This window comes from Oreochromis niloticus, linkage group LG8 (genome assembly GCF_001858045.2).
Source record: "Oreochromis niloticus isolate F11D_XX linkage group LG8, O_niloticus_UMD_NMBU, whole genome shotgun sequence".
NCBI lineage: Eukaryota > Metazoa > Chordata > Actinopteri > Cichliformes > Cichlidae > Oreochromis > Oreochromis niloticus.
The window spans coordinates 4,428,078-4,445,609 of NC_031973.2; the positions used below are offsets into that span (position 1 = coordinate 4,428,078).

Consider the following 17,532-nt stretch of genomic DNA (forward strand, 5'->3'; position numbering starts at 1 on the left):
CCCTCATGGAGTCCGTTTCTGACTGTTTGAGCAGAGACATGCACATTTGTGGCCTGCTGGAGGTCATTTTGCAGGGCTCTGGCAGTGCTCCTCCTTGCACAAAGGTGGAGGTAGCGGTCCTACTGCTCAGTTGTTGCCCTCCTACAGCCTCCTCCACATTTCCTGATGTACTGGCCTGTCTCCTGGTTGCGCCTCCATGCTCTGGACACTACGCTGACAGACACAGCAAACCTTTTTGCCACACCCCAGATTGATGTGCCATCCTGGATGAGCGGCACTACCCGAGCCACTTGTGTGGGCTGTAGACTCCGTCTCATGCTACCACTAGAGTGAAATCACCACCAGCATTCAAAAGTGACCAAAACATCAGCCAGAAAGCACACGTACTGAGAAGTGCTGTGGTCACCACCTGCAGAACCACTCCTTTACTGGGGATTGCCCATCATTTCCACCTGTTGTCTGTTCCATTTGCAGAACATGTGAAATTGATTGTCAGTGTTGCTTCCTAAGTGGACAGTTTGATTTCACAGAAGTGACTGATTTGGAGTTAGTGTTAAGTGTTTCCTTCATTTTGAGCAACACCTACACACATTTTTAACACAAACAAAAAAAAAAAAAAAAAAAAAAAAAATCATTCCAACTCTCCCTTCTGACCTTGAGGGTTACAATTAGTAACCAAACTGGAGTAGCACAGGATTATCTGACCTTATTTAGAACTCAAACATTTTTACTGAAGCAGAAGAGCTGTAGTGTCTGTTTTCTACCACTAGAGGTGATGAAGTAAAGGCTGCCACCTCTGGCCTGCCAAAGAGAGTGAAGCTGGACCCACAGCAGTATGCTTTTACTCAGGTCTTCTTAACAATGTTAGAGTGGGTAAGTGGGAAAAAGGAGGGGGGGGGAAAACAACAAACAAAAGTGAAATCAGCCTGTGACAGGAGCAAAATGAACTTTTATTTTCACATGGAGCCAATCTGTAAAACATTTTACATGACAGTCATTTAGAAATCATTGAAATGACTTCAGTTTAAGAGAGTTCAGCTTTTTAGGAACTCCTGAATCTACAAACAACATATTACCAACTGTGACACTGACCAAGTCTCAATTCACAAGTAACTCCACATGATTCTCCTGAGCGCCTGTGTTACGTTTCCATAAAGACAAAGATGCAAATCAATGTTACAACTGCACAAAACAAAAGACTTTCCAAAGGATACAGGTAACTCTTACTGAAGAAGGCACAAACTGTTCTTAATGCTCGTTCGTGTCCCGTCATTTTCCTCTCACCTTTACAGACTTTGGATCGCCTACATTTCAGTTTGTATGTACAACAATAATGTTTGACAGTCTGCTGTATGATTTCATTTTTTTAAACTCTTAAGAGTCAGTGAAAAATCAAGTCCCCAGACACCAAAACCACTTTACCATGAAGTGAATGTCTACGCCCACAATCCCAGCAGTTCTAATCTGACAGCTCGATTTCATCCTCTAAGCCTGAAACAGTCAAATTAACAAATTCAGAGACACTGGGGGGGATCTAAAGGCTACTTGTTAGTTTGTTCAGATTTGTGGTTTCTCACTGTTAAAGTGGTTAATTTGTGGCTTTGCCATTTTACTGAATAAACTATCAGGAAAGGTTAAAGTCAGATTATTTAGGAAATGTTGCTCACAAAAAGGCAGTTTGTACATTCATGATTCTCTTCCAGAGAAGTAGACCAGCTCTGTGCACTCACGTTTAAACACTAATGATCAGGGAGTTTTTCGTGAAAGTAGCAACAAATGCCATCAAAATATGCATAAGATTTGTTCCACAAACTCAAAGGAACTGTCAACCTTGGTACAAAAGCTTACAGAAACCTGCTCCTCTATCTTAAAGGTTTAAAAGTGCTTTCTCCGCCCGCCGCACCCACCTGTTGTTTAAAGGTTTGGGCAGCCAATCAGAAGATACATGGAGCTAAAGGAGTGAAGCAGCCACTTTCAGACAGGATTAACAGAGCAGGTGCCAAGCTCCCTGTGTGGGTTCATTATTTTAAGTTCACTCGTGCAAAGCTACTCTGAAGGAAAAAAGAAAGAAAAAAAAAGTCAGCAGAAACAATCGACTTTCAAAAGAGACAAATTCATTGAAGTTTATTTTCAAATGGGATTTGTTACCTATAAGCAAACTACAGAGTGCATTAATGACAGATCTGACATTAACAGATAACACGGCAGGTTGAAACAGACCGGAGTAATCCTTTAACAGACGCACTGTAAAGCCTAAATGTGGAGTGGTTTTGAAGGAGTGCAATAAATATTTTCAACCAGCATCCAGGCTAGGTCTGACCTGCTTCCCCCTTGAAATCTACTTCAACTTCACTAAAATTCCTTCAATGGCAAAAAGCAATTAAACAGATGTTTTTCCTGCATATGCGGACCAAATGCCCCCCCCCACCACACAAAACTCAAAATACTCAAGAGTGCAAAAAACTCTGAATACACCTCCATGAAATGAAACATGAGAAGCCCTTCTTGTCCACAGACAACACCAGTAGTAGATATAACGGAAAGATTGGGATCATCATTGCACCTCAGTGGATTAGAGTCCGTGGGGGACAGTGTCTCTCTTTCGGTCCCCAAACCACGAGTCCCAGGTCAGTTGGGTCTGCAAGGTGCAGCCTCCGGCCTTCAGGTCGCAGGAGTACCCAGCAGGACAGCAGTGCTTCGAGTCAAAGCAGCAGACGGCCTGAGAACAGAGACATCAGAGCGTGTTCAGCACTGAATCAATTGGCAAGGCTCAAACTCAAAGTGAGTGGGAGGGACTGACAGGTGAACGTACCCTGGGGGAGGGGCAGCAGCTCCACTCCGTGGCAGAGATCTTACAGCAGGTGTCTCGTTTGGAGCAGCGAAACTCGCCCCTGCCGTCACACGCCACATCCTCCTCGTCTTCTGCCTCCTTCACAGACTGTAGCACTTCGATCTGAGGGATGGTGCTGAGGCGGTGGTAGTGTTGTTTCTTCTCGCATGTTCCTGTCTGCATGTTGCAGGTGTAGCCCTGAGGGCAGCAGTGCTCATGGTCAGTGCAGCAAACAGCCTGAGGAGAGACCACGATGCCGGATATTAACATGTTACAGCCACGAGTGAAGCATTTCAGGTCTAAATGGCAATTTCCTGCTATAAGCACTAAATTTGTTTAAACAGGAAAGAAAACAGGTTTTAAATCACTTTTGAAACTGCCGTCTGATTCATTTTAGTCGTGTTGTGAAACCAAATGATATTCTACATCAGCAAGACACTGCAGAAATATCACAGGCAAGTTTGTGATCTTATCAAATGAGCACCTTTGTGGAAAAACTCGAGGATTTAATAACCGTCTGAACATCACTGATGCACAAACCTTGACCAGCGGGCAGCAGCCCCACTTTCCGGTCTTCAGCTTACAGCAGGTCGTCCCTGAAGCGCAGCTGCTCTTGTTGTCACATTTAACGTCGATCACGGCGCCCGGCTCCGTTACAGCGCTTACTTTGGCGAACCACGGTATAACATGGGAACCTCTGGAGCAGGAGGAGTGGTGGGGCTCACAGGTGTGTCTGCTGGGGCAGCAGTGGTTTCCATCTTTGCAGCAGACAGCCTGACAGGCAACACGGGTAACTGACACTCTCCCATTTAAAAAGAATTAATAATTTAAAAAGAGGGGTTAAACTCACGTTCGGCAGAGGGCAGCAGCCCCATTTGTGTTCCTTTTCCATGAAGCAGCAGGTCGTGTCTCTGGGACAGCTGGTCTGGGCATCGCACATGTTCCGAGTTGGATTGGAAACAGTCCGGCCGAGCTCCTCCTGCAGGGCCGGGATCTTCTGCAGCCAGGCCACACTGAGGCCACCGGGTTTGTCACAGGTCCCCTCGGCCACATTGCACTTGTAGCCTTTGGGGCAGCAGTGCTTGTGATCGTTGCAGCACACAGCCTGGAACGAAACAAGGAACGAGTTCTACATCAGACTGAAATCCTTCGAAACATCACAGGCTGCTCTTCTGTTGATGAAACAGCGGGAAAGTTATCCTCATTTTATTTGACACCATAGTGTGATGCACCTCTAGCTTTGAAACACCAACAGTCTACTATTAAGAGTTCTGTTGTTAAACCATTGGTTCCAGGTGTAAAGCTCAGTGTTTTCTGTTACATCTTCCCAAAAGAGAAGGAGTATTATGGATGATTTAACGCGTCTATATACAAAAATTTAAAATTCAGATTTTTGAATTTCGATTATTCCGTCTTTGCCTCTGAAAAATCCACTCAGGTATACGAGCGCTTGGCAACATTTCATTTTTATGGATTAACAAGAACACAACTGGCTGTTAGCCAGTTAAGTTGATTCCTGTGAAGAAACAAAGATGAGATGTGGTCAGCCTTCAATTGAGACCAGTTGCCTATTGGAAGGTCAGCGGATGTATTCAGCTTATGACCGGGTTGTCGTCCAAAGGTTGAGCATTTTTCAGGTTGGTCAACACATCTAATTGCCAACAGTTACAGATCAAATAAAAATTCAATACATATTCAATTGAAGTTTCCGAGTTACAAGGAGGCTGCTGTCCCGTTTTCTTTTTTGTTTTAACTAGTGTGACTGAGACGTTACTGAAATGCACTCAGAGCCACAGCTGACTTCTTATTTTCCATCCTCAGACTTGGGTTTGATTGACATTTTCTAACCATCACACGTCTTAAGCTGGACTGTAATCACTGTTCACATTGGATCTAGGATTACCTGGGGACCTCTAATGAGTTTAATTCAGGATTAGGAGGGGCGCGCAAGTGTCTAAATCACATGAGGTCCCCTGGTACTACTAATCCTGTGCAAATAGGGCTTAACAGATGTGTGTGAACTTTCAAGACCTGGAAGCTGGAATCTACAAGCCCATTTCCTGAAATACTGGTCAAATCATCTACTGCAGTAAACAAATAGGTGATGACCTAAAGATGAGCCACTTATGCACCATGAAAGCACTCCTGGGATCACACAGGAATTACAAAGGCTTGGTGGTTAATGTTAACTAAATTATTACAATTTCTGTTGTGTTTGAACGTGCTCTGGATAAAAATAATCCAAGTATCAGTAAGAAAAATTAGAACTGGATGTCAGAAATAACCACAGCTGACACCAAGAACAAACCCTCGGCTATTTGCACATCAAAACACACGAGTTAAATCTGGCCAGCACATATGATCAGGAGGCAGAAAGGAGATGCTGACCTGAGGTAAAGGGCAGCAGGCCCACTGTCCAGAGTTCATTTTACAGCAGGTGGAGCCCCACGGACATCTGGTTTTCTCGTCACATTTCTCATCCTCCACCTCTAAGGTCAGAGCTGGTACCTTTGTCAGCCAGGAGACGGGCGGAGAGAAGCCCCAAGGGTCAACGCAAGTTTCGGCTGCCAAGTTGCAGACTTGGCCGTGAGGGCAGCAGTGGATGTGATCGTCACAGCAAACAGCCTGCCGGGTACACACAATACAGACCAGAGGAGTGTTACACCGAACTACTACTAGAAAGCCATTTAAGCTCACAACTTTTCTTTATTTTTAAACTACAAATTTAAACTCTTAAGATCATAACTCTGTGTGAGCGTCCTGGGCAGCATTAATTTAGCACGTCTTTTCAAAGGTGGTGATCAGTACCCGCTCCCTCATCGAGTCTGCTTGTTTAACACCCACTAATTTGCTCTTTGTGAGCCTTTATTGAAATAAATTGGCATCATGTTTGTTTACGAATTAGCGCATTGTTACTAGCTCACCCGCTGACCTGCGCCACTGTTCGCCCACTCACGTCTGCATGAGTTTGCCCTCCTCAGAAAAATCTGGCTCAGTTCTGTCTTGGTGGTTTGAGCCTGATGTACTTGTGGTTACAGGATTTTCATGAGCTGAGCATTTTGAAAACTAGAGACAGGACAGAAGGCGGCAGTCTTCACTTCAGCCCCAGATTACCTGAAGCAGCGGACAGCAGGCCCAACTGCCACTCGCAGTCTTGCAGCAGGTGGATTTCCCAGGACATGTCGTTGACTTGTCGCACCTGTTGTTACCGTCTTCCAGTAAAGGAAATACCGGCACGTGTCCAAGCATGGGAGTCACGGCGTTACCTGTGGAGGCGTCGCACGTGGAGCTTTTCAGGTTACAAATGGTGCCGTGGGGGCAGCAGTGCAGGTGGTCCTCACAGCACACAGCCTGCAGGGATGCAGAACAACCCAGACTTAGAGTCTGCAAACGAACCTACTACATTACCTAAAGGAGAGTCCATTAATAAACTCTGCTCATGTTTATTAATGGACAATAACTCACTCACATGAGTTACAGAGTCCCTGTCGGAAAGGAGAACAGGTCATTAAAGGACAAGTACCTGTGGTAACGGACAGCAGGCCCAGTCTCCTTTTAGTGTTTTACAGCAGGTGCTTCTGTCAGCACAGGCCACAGACTCGTTGCAGGGGATGGAATGGACTGAAAGGCATGCAGAAAATAAAAATCACCATGACAGAAGCTAACATTTTTAGATTCCTGTAACACTGCTCGACTCAATGAAACGTTTTGAGGGAAAGAAAAAAAAAACAAAAAACAAAAAACACACAAACAAAAAAACAAACAAAAAAAAAAAAAAAAAAAAACACCAAAAACACACCAACCACAATGCAGCACAACCAGATATATATTTCACACATTCTTCTTCCTCCTTGTCAAATTTTGGCACAAAGAAACCTAATCACTGACAAGATGAAAACAGATGGAGAAAAGCTTCTTCCCACTCCACACAATCAAATCAAAATGTTAAAGTTGATGAATTTTAGTCAAAAACAGATTAAGGCAACATTACTGAAGATATTAATAAAACAGTATTAAAACGTGTTTTTCCTCTGAAACACGTTAGACATTTACAGTTTGATCACAGAAGATGTGACGACGGCCATCTCACTCACCTTTTCTCTGCACTTTAAGGAGCTCGGTCGCAGCTTCTGCCAGAGTCATGGTGGGGTTTCTCTGGGTAGACACACAGGTCCTGTGGTACAGGTCGCACTCTGAGCCTGCAGGGCAGCAGTGGACGCGATCGGAACAACAGACGGCCTGAAAGAAGAGAAGTAAATCTTTGCAATCAATGATTGTGTGAAAGTGAGAACTCAACCTCATCAAATACTGCATTTCCTCCCCACGAGCTGCTCTCCTGGGCCTTTACTGCAACTACCTTCATTTTGTGAGTCTTTGTGCTTTCAGCAACTGACAAGCTGCTCTATTGGGCAGAGCTCAGGTGAAGGACTTGTACACTGAAGAATATCCCTGTCTTCATTTTGCTGTGTTTTTGGCTAATTATCCATTCATTTTGAAGCACTGTGCAGCTTATTCTGATTTTTCAGTCTAATGATGACTTCACCGCAGCGTTTTAGCATTTCTTTCAACCTCGTATTGAGAGTTCCAGAGAAAAACTACCAAAAGTCTTAACACTTTGAATCAACTCTCCATAAGTATTTTAAATTCATAAAAGAAAGGAAATTGGGACTCATTACATTCGAGCAAAAGCAGCCTTCATTTTGTTAAATATGCCACTTATTTGATATCTAAAATGACTAAACACCTGATAAAATATTAAAAAGCTTCACAATGACCTTTAGATAGCAAGAGTTTGTCTCTCTGCAACGTTCTGTTCATCTAAACTGACCCCATCACTCGGTGACTTCATACTACTTACATTGGGCATCGGGCAGCAGCCGTAGGTGTCGTTGATCATCTTGCAGCATGTGGTGAGATCAGGACAAAATGCCTTCTTGTCTGGACAACTGACTGAGGGGATGACAGAAGTGACACAGGATCCATCAATAAAAATCCTGTTCACCGTTTGTTTTTAATTTAAAGATAAGACTTACTGTCATTGGCTACAGCAGGGATCTTCTTCATCAGGGGCATGACGGTCTCGCCACGCCTACACTGTGAGTGCTTCAGGTCACACTCCATGTTGGCAGGGCAACAGTGAAGGTGATCCTCACAGCATGTGGCCTGCATGAGATTCAAACACAGGACATTTTGGCCTCATTAGTAGCCCTCGTGTCAATGTTTTTCTAATTTCCCCCTAATCAGTACAGTAAGAATCAAACAGCTTTAATTCAGTGACAAAAATATGAAAAACGCTGGAAACTGTTGAAAGACTTGACTTCAAATCACTTGTACTACACCTACAGCATTTATATTTACCTTTGGGTATGGGCAGCAGCCGTACTCTCCGTTGGGTAGCAGACAGCATGTGAAAGCGGTTGGGCAGCTGAGTTTCCCATCAGGGCATGATACTGAACCGCCAATAGAAGCTACAAAAGTAGTAAGACCTAAAAAGAAACGCAGTCTTCTGTTAACACTACAGTATCACCTGCATATAAATTTAGAAACGCTGTAAGTGAATACATGATCATCACATTTCACAGTTCATTTATATGAGGTAATCCCCACCTGGGTTATTCCCTCTCCTTCTAGCAGGTAGTTTCACCAGCAGGGGGAAGGACTCCAGCGAGGCAGAGACGCACCGCAAGTGAGCGATATCACACTTTGTTGCCTCAGGGCAGCAGTGGCGCCTATCGTCACAACACACCGCCTGCAGAGAGAAGAAGATCATTTCTGACAGGGATAGCGAAGCACACCAGCACTATAGATATATAACTGGGACATGAAAATGAATAGTTGATGCACGTGAGACATTTTAAATTCAGTATATAGAGTAGTTTGAATAAAACAGGCAGATGTGCCTTTCTATTAAAGCAAATGAGCACTGTGATCACTGCATGTGCAGCCAACAAACACATCTGAATCCAAGGTAATGCTGCAGCCTCAATGAGTTTTAAATAGTGAAGAAAGTTTCATTTGAACCAAATAAATGTCTTGAAATGGTCATTTCACTCTGAACACAGACATTTTTAAATGTTTTTCCACCAGGAGTATACAGAGATTATAAGAATTACATTCACTCCATATAAGCCATTATTAGAATACGAAAAAGCTGAAATATATAAAGTTTTCATTATTGGGGTGTCTAAATCAAGTCCTAAATGTCTGACATTTTTAACACTTACTGTAGAGACTGACATTTATACTTTTAGCTGCTTTCAGGATCGATCAAGCTCTCCCCTCTTTGCCTTTACTGTCAGCTGCAGCTTCAGAGTGCTGACATCAGCAGCTATAAGTGATTCAAAAGGTCAGACTCACTCATTTTGACTTTAGAAAATGTGGCGTCTGTGGCAGAAGTGCAGTGTCATTCTGTGTTGCTAGCCAATTTGTTCATGAAGCAACTTCAGAACCACACAACCAGCCCTCAATGAGGGTTGAGGCAACATCATTGAAGACACTGGCAAATATATACGCAACACAGACAACCGCAGTAGACTACAAGTCTAATGACTTTTTTTGTAAATGAATGATCACCGCTAAGAATTTAAAACAGAGTCATCACTAAATGAAGTGTCTGGAATTTGTGGTAGTAGAAGGGTTGCCTATAAACTTTAAGATTCTTAAAGATGTTGCATTTTCTAAGCCTGTGCATCCTTTACATCATCCATAAACATGGTCTGAAACCATTTGAGGAAAACTGAAGTGCGTATTAAACATACAGTGTTCGTGAAGAAATACATCATATTTCATTTTAAACAGCTACAAACCTACATGGGCAGCACGTCAAGAACTCATGCAAGAAGCAGCTGATCATTTTTTGGTGTGAGAAAACTGGGGCTTGTGTGGAGCCGGTGATTTTAGGCAAAGATGGTGTTTGTGCTCATGTGTGTCACCTTGGCTAAGGGGCAGCAGCCCCAGGAGCTGTCAGGAAGCTGGCAGCAAGTCGTGCCATCCGGACACTCAGACACCTGGTCCGGACAAACGACTGCCTTCACCATCTCCTCGAGCTGGAGCAATCACACATCACAGCCAACGCATACAAATGCAAGGACGCCACATGGTCAAACAAACAAAAGGTTTAAAACACTCAAATATGAACAGTCCAATTAATCAAAACACACTGAAAAATCACTTCAGCTACAGTGTAATATACAGATATAAAATAGTTTTTTCCTTGCAAGACAAGAAAAGAAACAACTGCTGGAGAGATTAAGTCCCTGGAAAGATCTTGGTGCTGCACCAAGAGAGATCAGGTAGCCTGTGTGGGGGAGGTCGAAGCATCTCAGCTTGGAGTGCCATCGTGAAACCAACACCATCGTGCCTTTCAATGCTCTGCACGTTTCAAAAACATTCCTCGCACCTCTTCAAACATCTTGTTTAGCCATGCGTGTTATTCTTTTATGTCATTTGTTTTTGGAGTGGGAGAAACATACAAGGCAGATAAGATGATTCCATTATTCTGATAGATAACGCCGATTGAGCCAACGTATCCAGGAGGACATACAAATAACAAAACTAAGCTTGGTTCACTGGGGTTTCCTTTAAGATAATCTTCCAATATAACTTCTTCCCAAAACAGCTTCAGTGGTTGTTGGTGGGGTAATCAGCATTAAGATGTCTAAAGACAGAAGCTAAGCTTTGCCCCACCCCCTTCACCTGAGGTGTGGTCAGGAGTCGTGTCATCCACGGCAGGGAAACTGTTTTATTGACGCATTTCTCATGAACCAGATCGCACAGCGTGCCCTCGTAACAGCAGTGGAGGTGGTCTGAACAGCACTCTGCCTACAGGTGGATTCAAACAGAGTTTAAGAGAAACAGGTTCATGAGAGGAAACCTTATAAAAAATTCATTTTAAGTGACAGCAAACTGAAATTATTTTAAAAAACTATTTTTTCCATGCAGAACATAAATACCGAATTTTATTAGTTTATAGTACAAAAGTCCTGCAACTCTTTTACAAAAGTCATAAATAACATACTGTCAATAATATGCATAATGTTCAAGGTCATTATATGAAACTGTATGTGGACTGTTTTGTTCTATTAAACTGTCTACTACAATATTTCTGAAAGAACTCCCCTTCAGTATGTGAGCAATATGAACAAGTTCTCAAAATAAAACTGTCAGAAGGAAGACGCCCCAGCACAGAGGAAATAAATAAAAACCGTCTGTGTCATCCTCGATCAGCACAATGCACACTCAGTTCTCAGTGAGAGCAGTTTATGGCTGAGAAACAGCCCGAGTTTGAGCGCGCGCCTTATTCCTCTCAGATAGTTTCTTAAAACAAAACCAAAAAAAAATTAAATAAATAGTACTCTACAGCTCACACGCTGCAGGTTTCCAGTTTGTGTACTGTGGCAGGACAAGCCAGAGTGAGTGAGGAGAACACAATGGAACTTCTCAGACAATCACAATACAACAATAAACACACGTTTGTGTTAGTTCAAGCAGTCATGGTGGAATGCAAGTCAACCCAAGCATTTGGCCGCTTGTGCAATAACCGCAACAGTTGCACGAGCTTGATTTCCATGTGACCCAACCTACTGTGACATTAAAGGCCGTCTAATGACTGTTTTAGATGGATAAAAATGCTCTCTTCTGCATTAAGTAATCTTTATAGTCATGAGAAAGTTAATTTTCACAGGACCCTCTGCTGTCATGTGAAAAACCAAGTACAAGCCATGCCTCAGCAGCTCGCTAAAGGCAACAACAACTTTAATTCTTTTCTACATGACCATCAGACTTGGACTTGGCAGTGGAGGAATTTTTCCCACTCTTTGCAGCGTTGCTACAGCTCATTGAGGCATATAGCATTCATTTATGCACAGCTCTCTGAAGGTCCTGACTATACTTGAGTTGGGTTGAGGTCTGCAGTTTGCCCTGCCACTGCAACAACTTCAGTCTTTTCTTTTTTCACCATTCTGTTGTAGATTTGCTGCTGTGCTTGCGATCATTGTGCTGATGCATGATCCAGTTTGGGCCATGCTTTATTTGACCGTTTGACTCTAGAGTACAACGCTGCGGCTGTGAAACAAACCCTCAGCTCTCCACCACTGTGCTGACATTTGGAATGACGTTTTAAGATTAGAGTTGATAAAGCATGTACTTGGGGCTGGATCACATGACCCTGAACCCTCCCTTATTTACGTTGCAACAGGCCTAGGCTGCTGGGCACATCCCATGATTGTTGATGATGTTGATGTTATTATTAATCTCTGGCTTTTCTTCCACAGAGCATCTTTTGTCCCGTCTTCCTCCCCTGCCACGACCCGACCGGTCGTGGCAGATTGCTGCCCCTCCCCGAGTCTGATTCCAGGAGTCTTTCCTGTTCAAAGGGAGTTGTTTTTTTTTTTCTTTCCCACTGTTGCCAAGTGCTTGTTCATCAGGGTCGTCCAATTTGGGGGTTTCTTCGAATCATTGTAGGCTCTTTATCATATAATATAAAGTGCACTGAGGTGCTGTTGTCATTTGGACAGATTAAATCAAACTTTATTTATATTTATACAGTGCCAAACAAACATTGCATGTGAATATTCCACAAGAGTTGCAGAACATTCACATGCAACTCTGCAAACCTAAGCTGTGCTGCCATGACAAGGCACTTTTTCCTGACACTTGTAAACAAGTCATACCCGTTTTTTGTTTAGTATCTTTTGTTTTTGTAAATTGTACTGTCACGAACTTTAACACGCTGAGGCATGTAGAGTGTGAGATGCTGATCTTGTTTTTTGCAGTTTAAGCATTGGACGGTGTGATCTCACGGTAAATTTGCTGGGACCTAAACTCCTGGGAAGACTGACAACTGTATCCAATGTTTTCCACTTGTGAATTATCTCACTGTAGAATGATGAACTTCAGACAGACTGGAAATGGCGTTATAACCCTCCCTTAGATTGATGGGCAGCAACAGCTGCTCCTCTGAGATCATTACTGGGATCTTCCCTCTTCAGCACTGTTAAACACACGAATGCTTCAGACCAGCCAACTTTTTCACACTCACTGATGATCAATGAATCAAGTGCATTTGGTTAGCAGCACCTGGCTGCTACCCATCCTCTTAATTCTTATAGAAGCACAATAGTGTACTTGATTAATATCCAGGTCAGACACAGCAGTGATGGTAACTCACACGTGGTAGTGGGCAGCATCCGTATCCCCCCTCAGTATTCTTGCAGCAGGTGTTTTTGCCCTGACATATGCCTCCATCGGGACAGACCAGCGCTGAGCTCAGACCCAGCAGGGCCAAACACAAGAGCCCCATCTGCAGAGTCTGAACACAGGGAACAGAGTGAGCAAATTATACAAAACCTTATGGTAATTTCTGGGTTTTATTCTGGCTGTGAGTGAGGAGGAAAACAAAGACAAGTATGTGCAGCAGCTCCAAAAGAATTTCAACTGAAACTGGATTTCGCCACTAAACAAACCCAGATTCTTCTAAGATTGACGTTCCCTTCCTATCCGTCATAACTCTCATATCATAAGCACTATGTCCTAAAGAGCAGCACTATAAATGGGAAGTCACGAGGTCAAGATTCAATTATTGGCTTTTGCAAAAACAGACTGAAAGTGACTCATGTCTGTTGTTTTTAGTTGGCCGCTAGCATCATTAACGATAGTCTTAATGGCCTTTTAAGACTCAGTCACTCAGAATAAGACCTCTGAGCGAAAATTGGATAACATCTTGGAGAAGCTCACGGCGGTCGTGAGTTCTCAGAACCTGCTCTTTGACACCACCCCCCCCGGATGCGCTGTCTACACTGGCTGTCTCTCACCTTTTACCCATCCCTGTTGCTTGTCATGTGTTTCTATGCTGTATTAAGAGTTTTTCATGTGCTATGCGCAGAGGCGTTTCTTTTCCTGTTCTCAAACTGATCTCCCTGTTGAAGCTCAGTCTGGGGGGGGGGGGGTTCTTTTTTCTCCTCGTCTTTCCTGATGTTGTGCATTTTCCATTGTTTGGTACCAGGTCGCTGCTCGTGCGGCTGACCAGCCAGCTACCTAGCCTGACCCGTCTCCCCAATGTGATGTTTGTGTATTGTATGTACGGTCGGCAAGGTCAGTCTCTCAATTGCCCCTCGGGGATAAATAAAGTCTTCCGAATCCAAATCGAGTAGAAAGAACAGAATAACAGAACTTAAGCGACTACGGAAAATGTAATGAAAAAAAAGATTTAGTGCCAATTTAAGACTGATTTTCCTCTGGACTGTTGGTTAAGAGGAAATCAAGAGAAAACATAACTGAAACAAAACAGTCTGAAATGTCTCTTAAAAGTCTGGATGCTTCTGATAAGGTGGCAATTCTGGGCTCAAACCACAAGTATTTCCTCATTAAGGATAATTTAATAACAGTATGCACTGCATGATTGGTAGAGAGCAAGCAGTAGCATCTGTGAATCAGGGATTTCAAACTCAGGGTAGACAGGTAAACTCAGGTTAAAAACTTCTTCAGAGTTGGAAGATGACAGCTTGCGCCTGAAACTGCCTGAATATGAAAATGAAGCTTGCTTTTACAGCTCCATCACTTGAGACCAAGTTCCAACAAATACGTTTTGCTGAAGTTAACGACTTCTCATCTTTTGCACACTCTGTACCGAGAATGAAAAAGGGATGTTCAAACTGAACACATGCAACATGTTTAAAATAGCGTTATGCATCTGCTCAAAACATCAATTTTCAGTTTCACATTTTTGTACTAGGCTAGCGTTGGGGTGTTTTTTTGCACTTCTCACTCTTTGGAAAGTGTCCATATCTATTACTGATGGCATTCAGCTCCACTGCCATGAGCACAGGCGAATGAAACCTTTCAAAATTGTATACGCCTCAATACCCATTTAGCTTCATGAGCTCCTGTTCTACTAGAATCATTGTATTCTATCATTTTAAGATTTTACATCATTGCATCTCACAGGTTTCTATTCATTCGTTTCCTTCTCTTTTCTGTAACCCAAGTGAGACATCTGGTTTGTAATAGAGACATGTTCAATTTCAAAGACCCCATAGTCCCCGTACTCTTATTCAGAGGGAGCATGTGGCTACTAGTACTGCAAAAACGGGGCGCAAGGATTAAAATGCAATGTTTCAAAAACCACAAAAACAAACTGTTTCTGCACAGTTTGTCTCCCAGCCCAATTTCCAATTAGAGAGACTGTCCAAGAATAAAATATTAATGTGCAATAGTCTCAGAAATCGAGAAGATGGAGAGGGGGGGGAAAAAAAAAAAAAAAAAAAAAAAAAAAATTTAAAAAAAAGCAAACAAGAGGGGAAGATGAAAGATTAGGGACTGCTCAGGATGCTGACATTTGATAAATTTCCTGGCTTATGTTAATTACTGTCATGTACAGATCCACTGTCTTAATCAGAGTGCAGATCTATAAGTAATGTGCTGCTGAAATTATCTGATTAGTTCATAAGATCTTTCAGCCCTGGACTGGTGTGCTGTTCATGGCATTTAGTTTAAGAGTAGAAATCATTAAAGTAAATTTACACAGGTAATCCACTTTAGTTTCACCTGCCAGATTCTAAATTTTACCACATCTTCACACTGGCTACTGGAAAAGAGTCATGATGGCTCGGGTCAATCCTGTCGCCTGAGCAGACAAGTGAAACCTCAGGCATTGCTCCAGCCCAGCATGATGTCAGTCACCTGAGGCAAGGTGTGAAAGGACAGCATTCCCTCTCAACTAGTTGGTCTAAAACTGAAGAAGCCTCTTGGATGAGAAGTGAAATATCTTCAAAACCTTATGAAGTCCACCTGCCTTATATTCCAGATCTAAAGACTACCATGACCCAGATAACTGGGAACCTACAAAGACATACTTAACAAGTAGCACACAACGCTAAAGTGCAACACCACAACACTCATTTAAATCTAACGTGGGAGGGCAATATAAACTAAAAGGCACACAAACAGATCTGGTACATAGCAAATAAAAGTTGATAGAAAAGATTGCACCAACAGGGCAATAATGGGAAGTCTAGTTTCTTTGTAAACACACGTTAAGCTCACATTCCAATAAAAGATAAACATTACCGTCATCGACTTTAAAAGCACAACTGCAACACTTCATAACGTGAAAGACTTAAGCTTCACCTGTGCAGCCATATGTCAATATATGGTAAAGCTCAGGGATGTGGTTTAGTCGCTCTCCGCCCACTTTTTTTTTTTTTAAATATACAAACTAAACCTTTACAAATCCAATACTTAAGCAATATATACGAAATAAAACATTTACCATGATTAGCAGGAATCCTGAGAGCAGGCAGAAAGAGTTTATTCGTTATCAGCACAGGGCACTTTTCTGCATACTCCTGAAAAACAACAGCACACTGTCAGTCAATGTTACTCTTTTAGGAAATACTGCATCATATTACAGTGGAAAAAAGGAGGGACAACGTGTAAAAAAACAAAACAAACCTGCAACTTAAAAAACGCCAGCTGAAAGAAGCGAGCTATCTAACGCTAGCTTTTTAAATAAAGATACAAGTTAGCGTCGCAGGCTAGGCAGCTAAGAACAAAGCTAGCTGGTTTAAATGAAGTTAAGCGGATGTTTTCTTTTTTAAAAACTCCGCGTACGAAACGGAAATCATCCTCTTACCTCGTCTGAACGGTCACATACATATACCGTTTGATGTAGCGTCTGCAACACCCACAACACACAAAGCAAACAGGCTCTGATAATACTTATATCACATGACGCCTGACACGTGACTCTACAGGCTAGCGTCTTAAAGGGCCAGTACACTGCAGCGTTCCAGGGTTAGGAAAATAAAACAACATCAACAACAACAAAATAAAATATAATTAAGATAAAATATTAAATTAACTTTTTATTTATTGTATTATTTGTCTTAATTTACAAAAACATACGACACTGGCACAGATGTGGTGAGAATTCAAACATCACAAACTAATGAAAGCATGTTTTCTGTAAGAGAAGGACGTTATAACTCAAAGCGGTGGGCAACGTCAAACCTGTTGATTCGCATACTACTAGAAAAGGTTTTCGTGTTTGTGTGTGTGGAGAAAAACTATGGAAAGGTTTGCTTAAAGTATATGGTCATTATTAGGTATAATAAAAAGATTATGATGCTTGAGTTTCAAACAATATCTCTGTTTATTTAGTTTTTATATTCCTTTTCTACTCGAATTTTGCAGTCAACATTCCTAAATTGGAGGTATTTGCCTTTGAAGTGCGGAAATAAAATTGTGGAATTATAAAAGCTATGTATGATTTTTTTTTTTTTTTTTTTGCATTTCAAACAGTGCACAAATTATGTGCAATTACAAATATGTATGTTGTTGTTTCTGAAGTTTCTATCAGTAAGGAAGCTGAAACAATACTTCTGGATTTATGAAGAAGGGGTGGGATAAATGTGCATACTTCCCACTCCTAGGTGATTAGAAGATTTAAAACATTATTGTTGTGTATTTTGCTTTGTTTTGTTTTTTTAAATTGATGTGAAAAGTGTTTATTTAATTTCATAATTAATCAATTTTATTTTGTTTATTTAAAAACACTTGGTTTTCTAAATATTTGATACCCAAGGTTTACTTTATTCTTGATCTTCTTGTCAGGTTTTTTGCCTGCTTCCTGATTTAGTTTGGCAGTGAGTTGTGTTTTGTGTCTTGTATTTAGATTTACTTTAATTGTATCTTTGATCTTGATT

The 17,532-nt window shown here is 42.0% G+C and overlaps 1 protein-coding gene across 5 annotated transcripts; it reads right to left on the minus strand.

The window, feature by feature from the left end:
* Positions 1 to 929: 929 nt before the first annotated feature.
* grnb (granulin b) lies at positions 930 to 16,606 on the minus strand. Of its 5 annotated transcripts, none has more exons than XM_025909682.1 (17): positions 16,461 to 16,606; positions 16,098 to 16,173; positions 12,999 to 13,139; positions 10,526 to 10,651; positions 9,763 to 9,867; positions 8,438 to 8,579; positions 8,189 to 8,316; positions 7,864 to 7,993; positions 7,689 to 7,780; positions 6,925 to 7,069; positions 6,354 to 6,451; positions 5,945 to 6,181; positions 5,219 to 5,455; positions 3,681 to 3,935; positions 3,371 to 3,604; positions 2,813 to 3,067; positions 930 to 2,719 (listed from the first exon to the last, which is right to left on the minus strand). In XM_025909682.1, the coding sequence occupies exons 2-17, from the start codon at positions 16,098 to 16,100 to the stop codon at positions 2,573 to 2,575; spliced, it is 2,475 nt and encodes an 824-aa protein (XP_025765467.1). In that variant the 5' UTR covers positions 16,101 to 16,173; positions 16,461 to 16,606; the 3' UTR covers positions 930 to 2,572. The 5 variants fall into 5 exon arrangements, with proteins under 5 accessions (XP_025765467.1, XP_013128876.1, XP_025765466.1 ...); XM_013273422.3 differs by having other exon boundaries at positions 9,763 to 9,876; XM_025909681.1 differs by lacking the exon at positions 16,461 to 16,606 and adding an exon at positions 16,280 to 16,412 and having other exon boundaries at positions 9,763 to 9,876.
* Between the last annotated feature and the right edge of the window lie 926 nt (positions 16,607 to 17,532).

Excerpts from the sequence above, each read along its gene's own strand:
- grnb (XM_013273422.3), bottom strand. Across the intron at positions 8,317-8,437 it reads AAGGAGAGGGAATAACCCAG|GTCTTACTACTTTTGTAGCT; the intron begins GTGGGGATTACC and ends GTTTCTTTTTAG. Across the intron at positions 6,182-6,353 it reads CCTGCTGTCCGTTACCACAG|GCTGTGTGCTGTGAGGACCA; the intron begins GTACTTGTCCTT and ends GCATCCCTGCAG.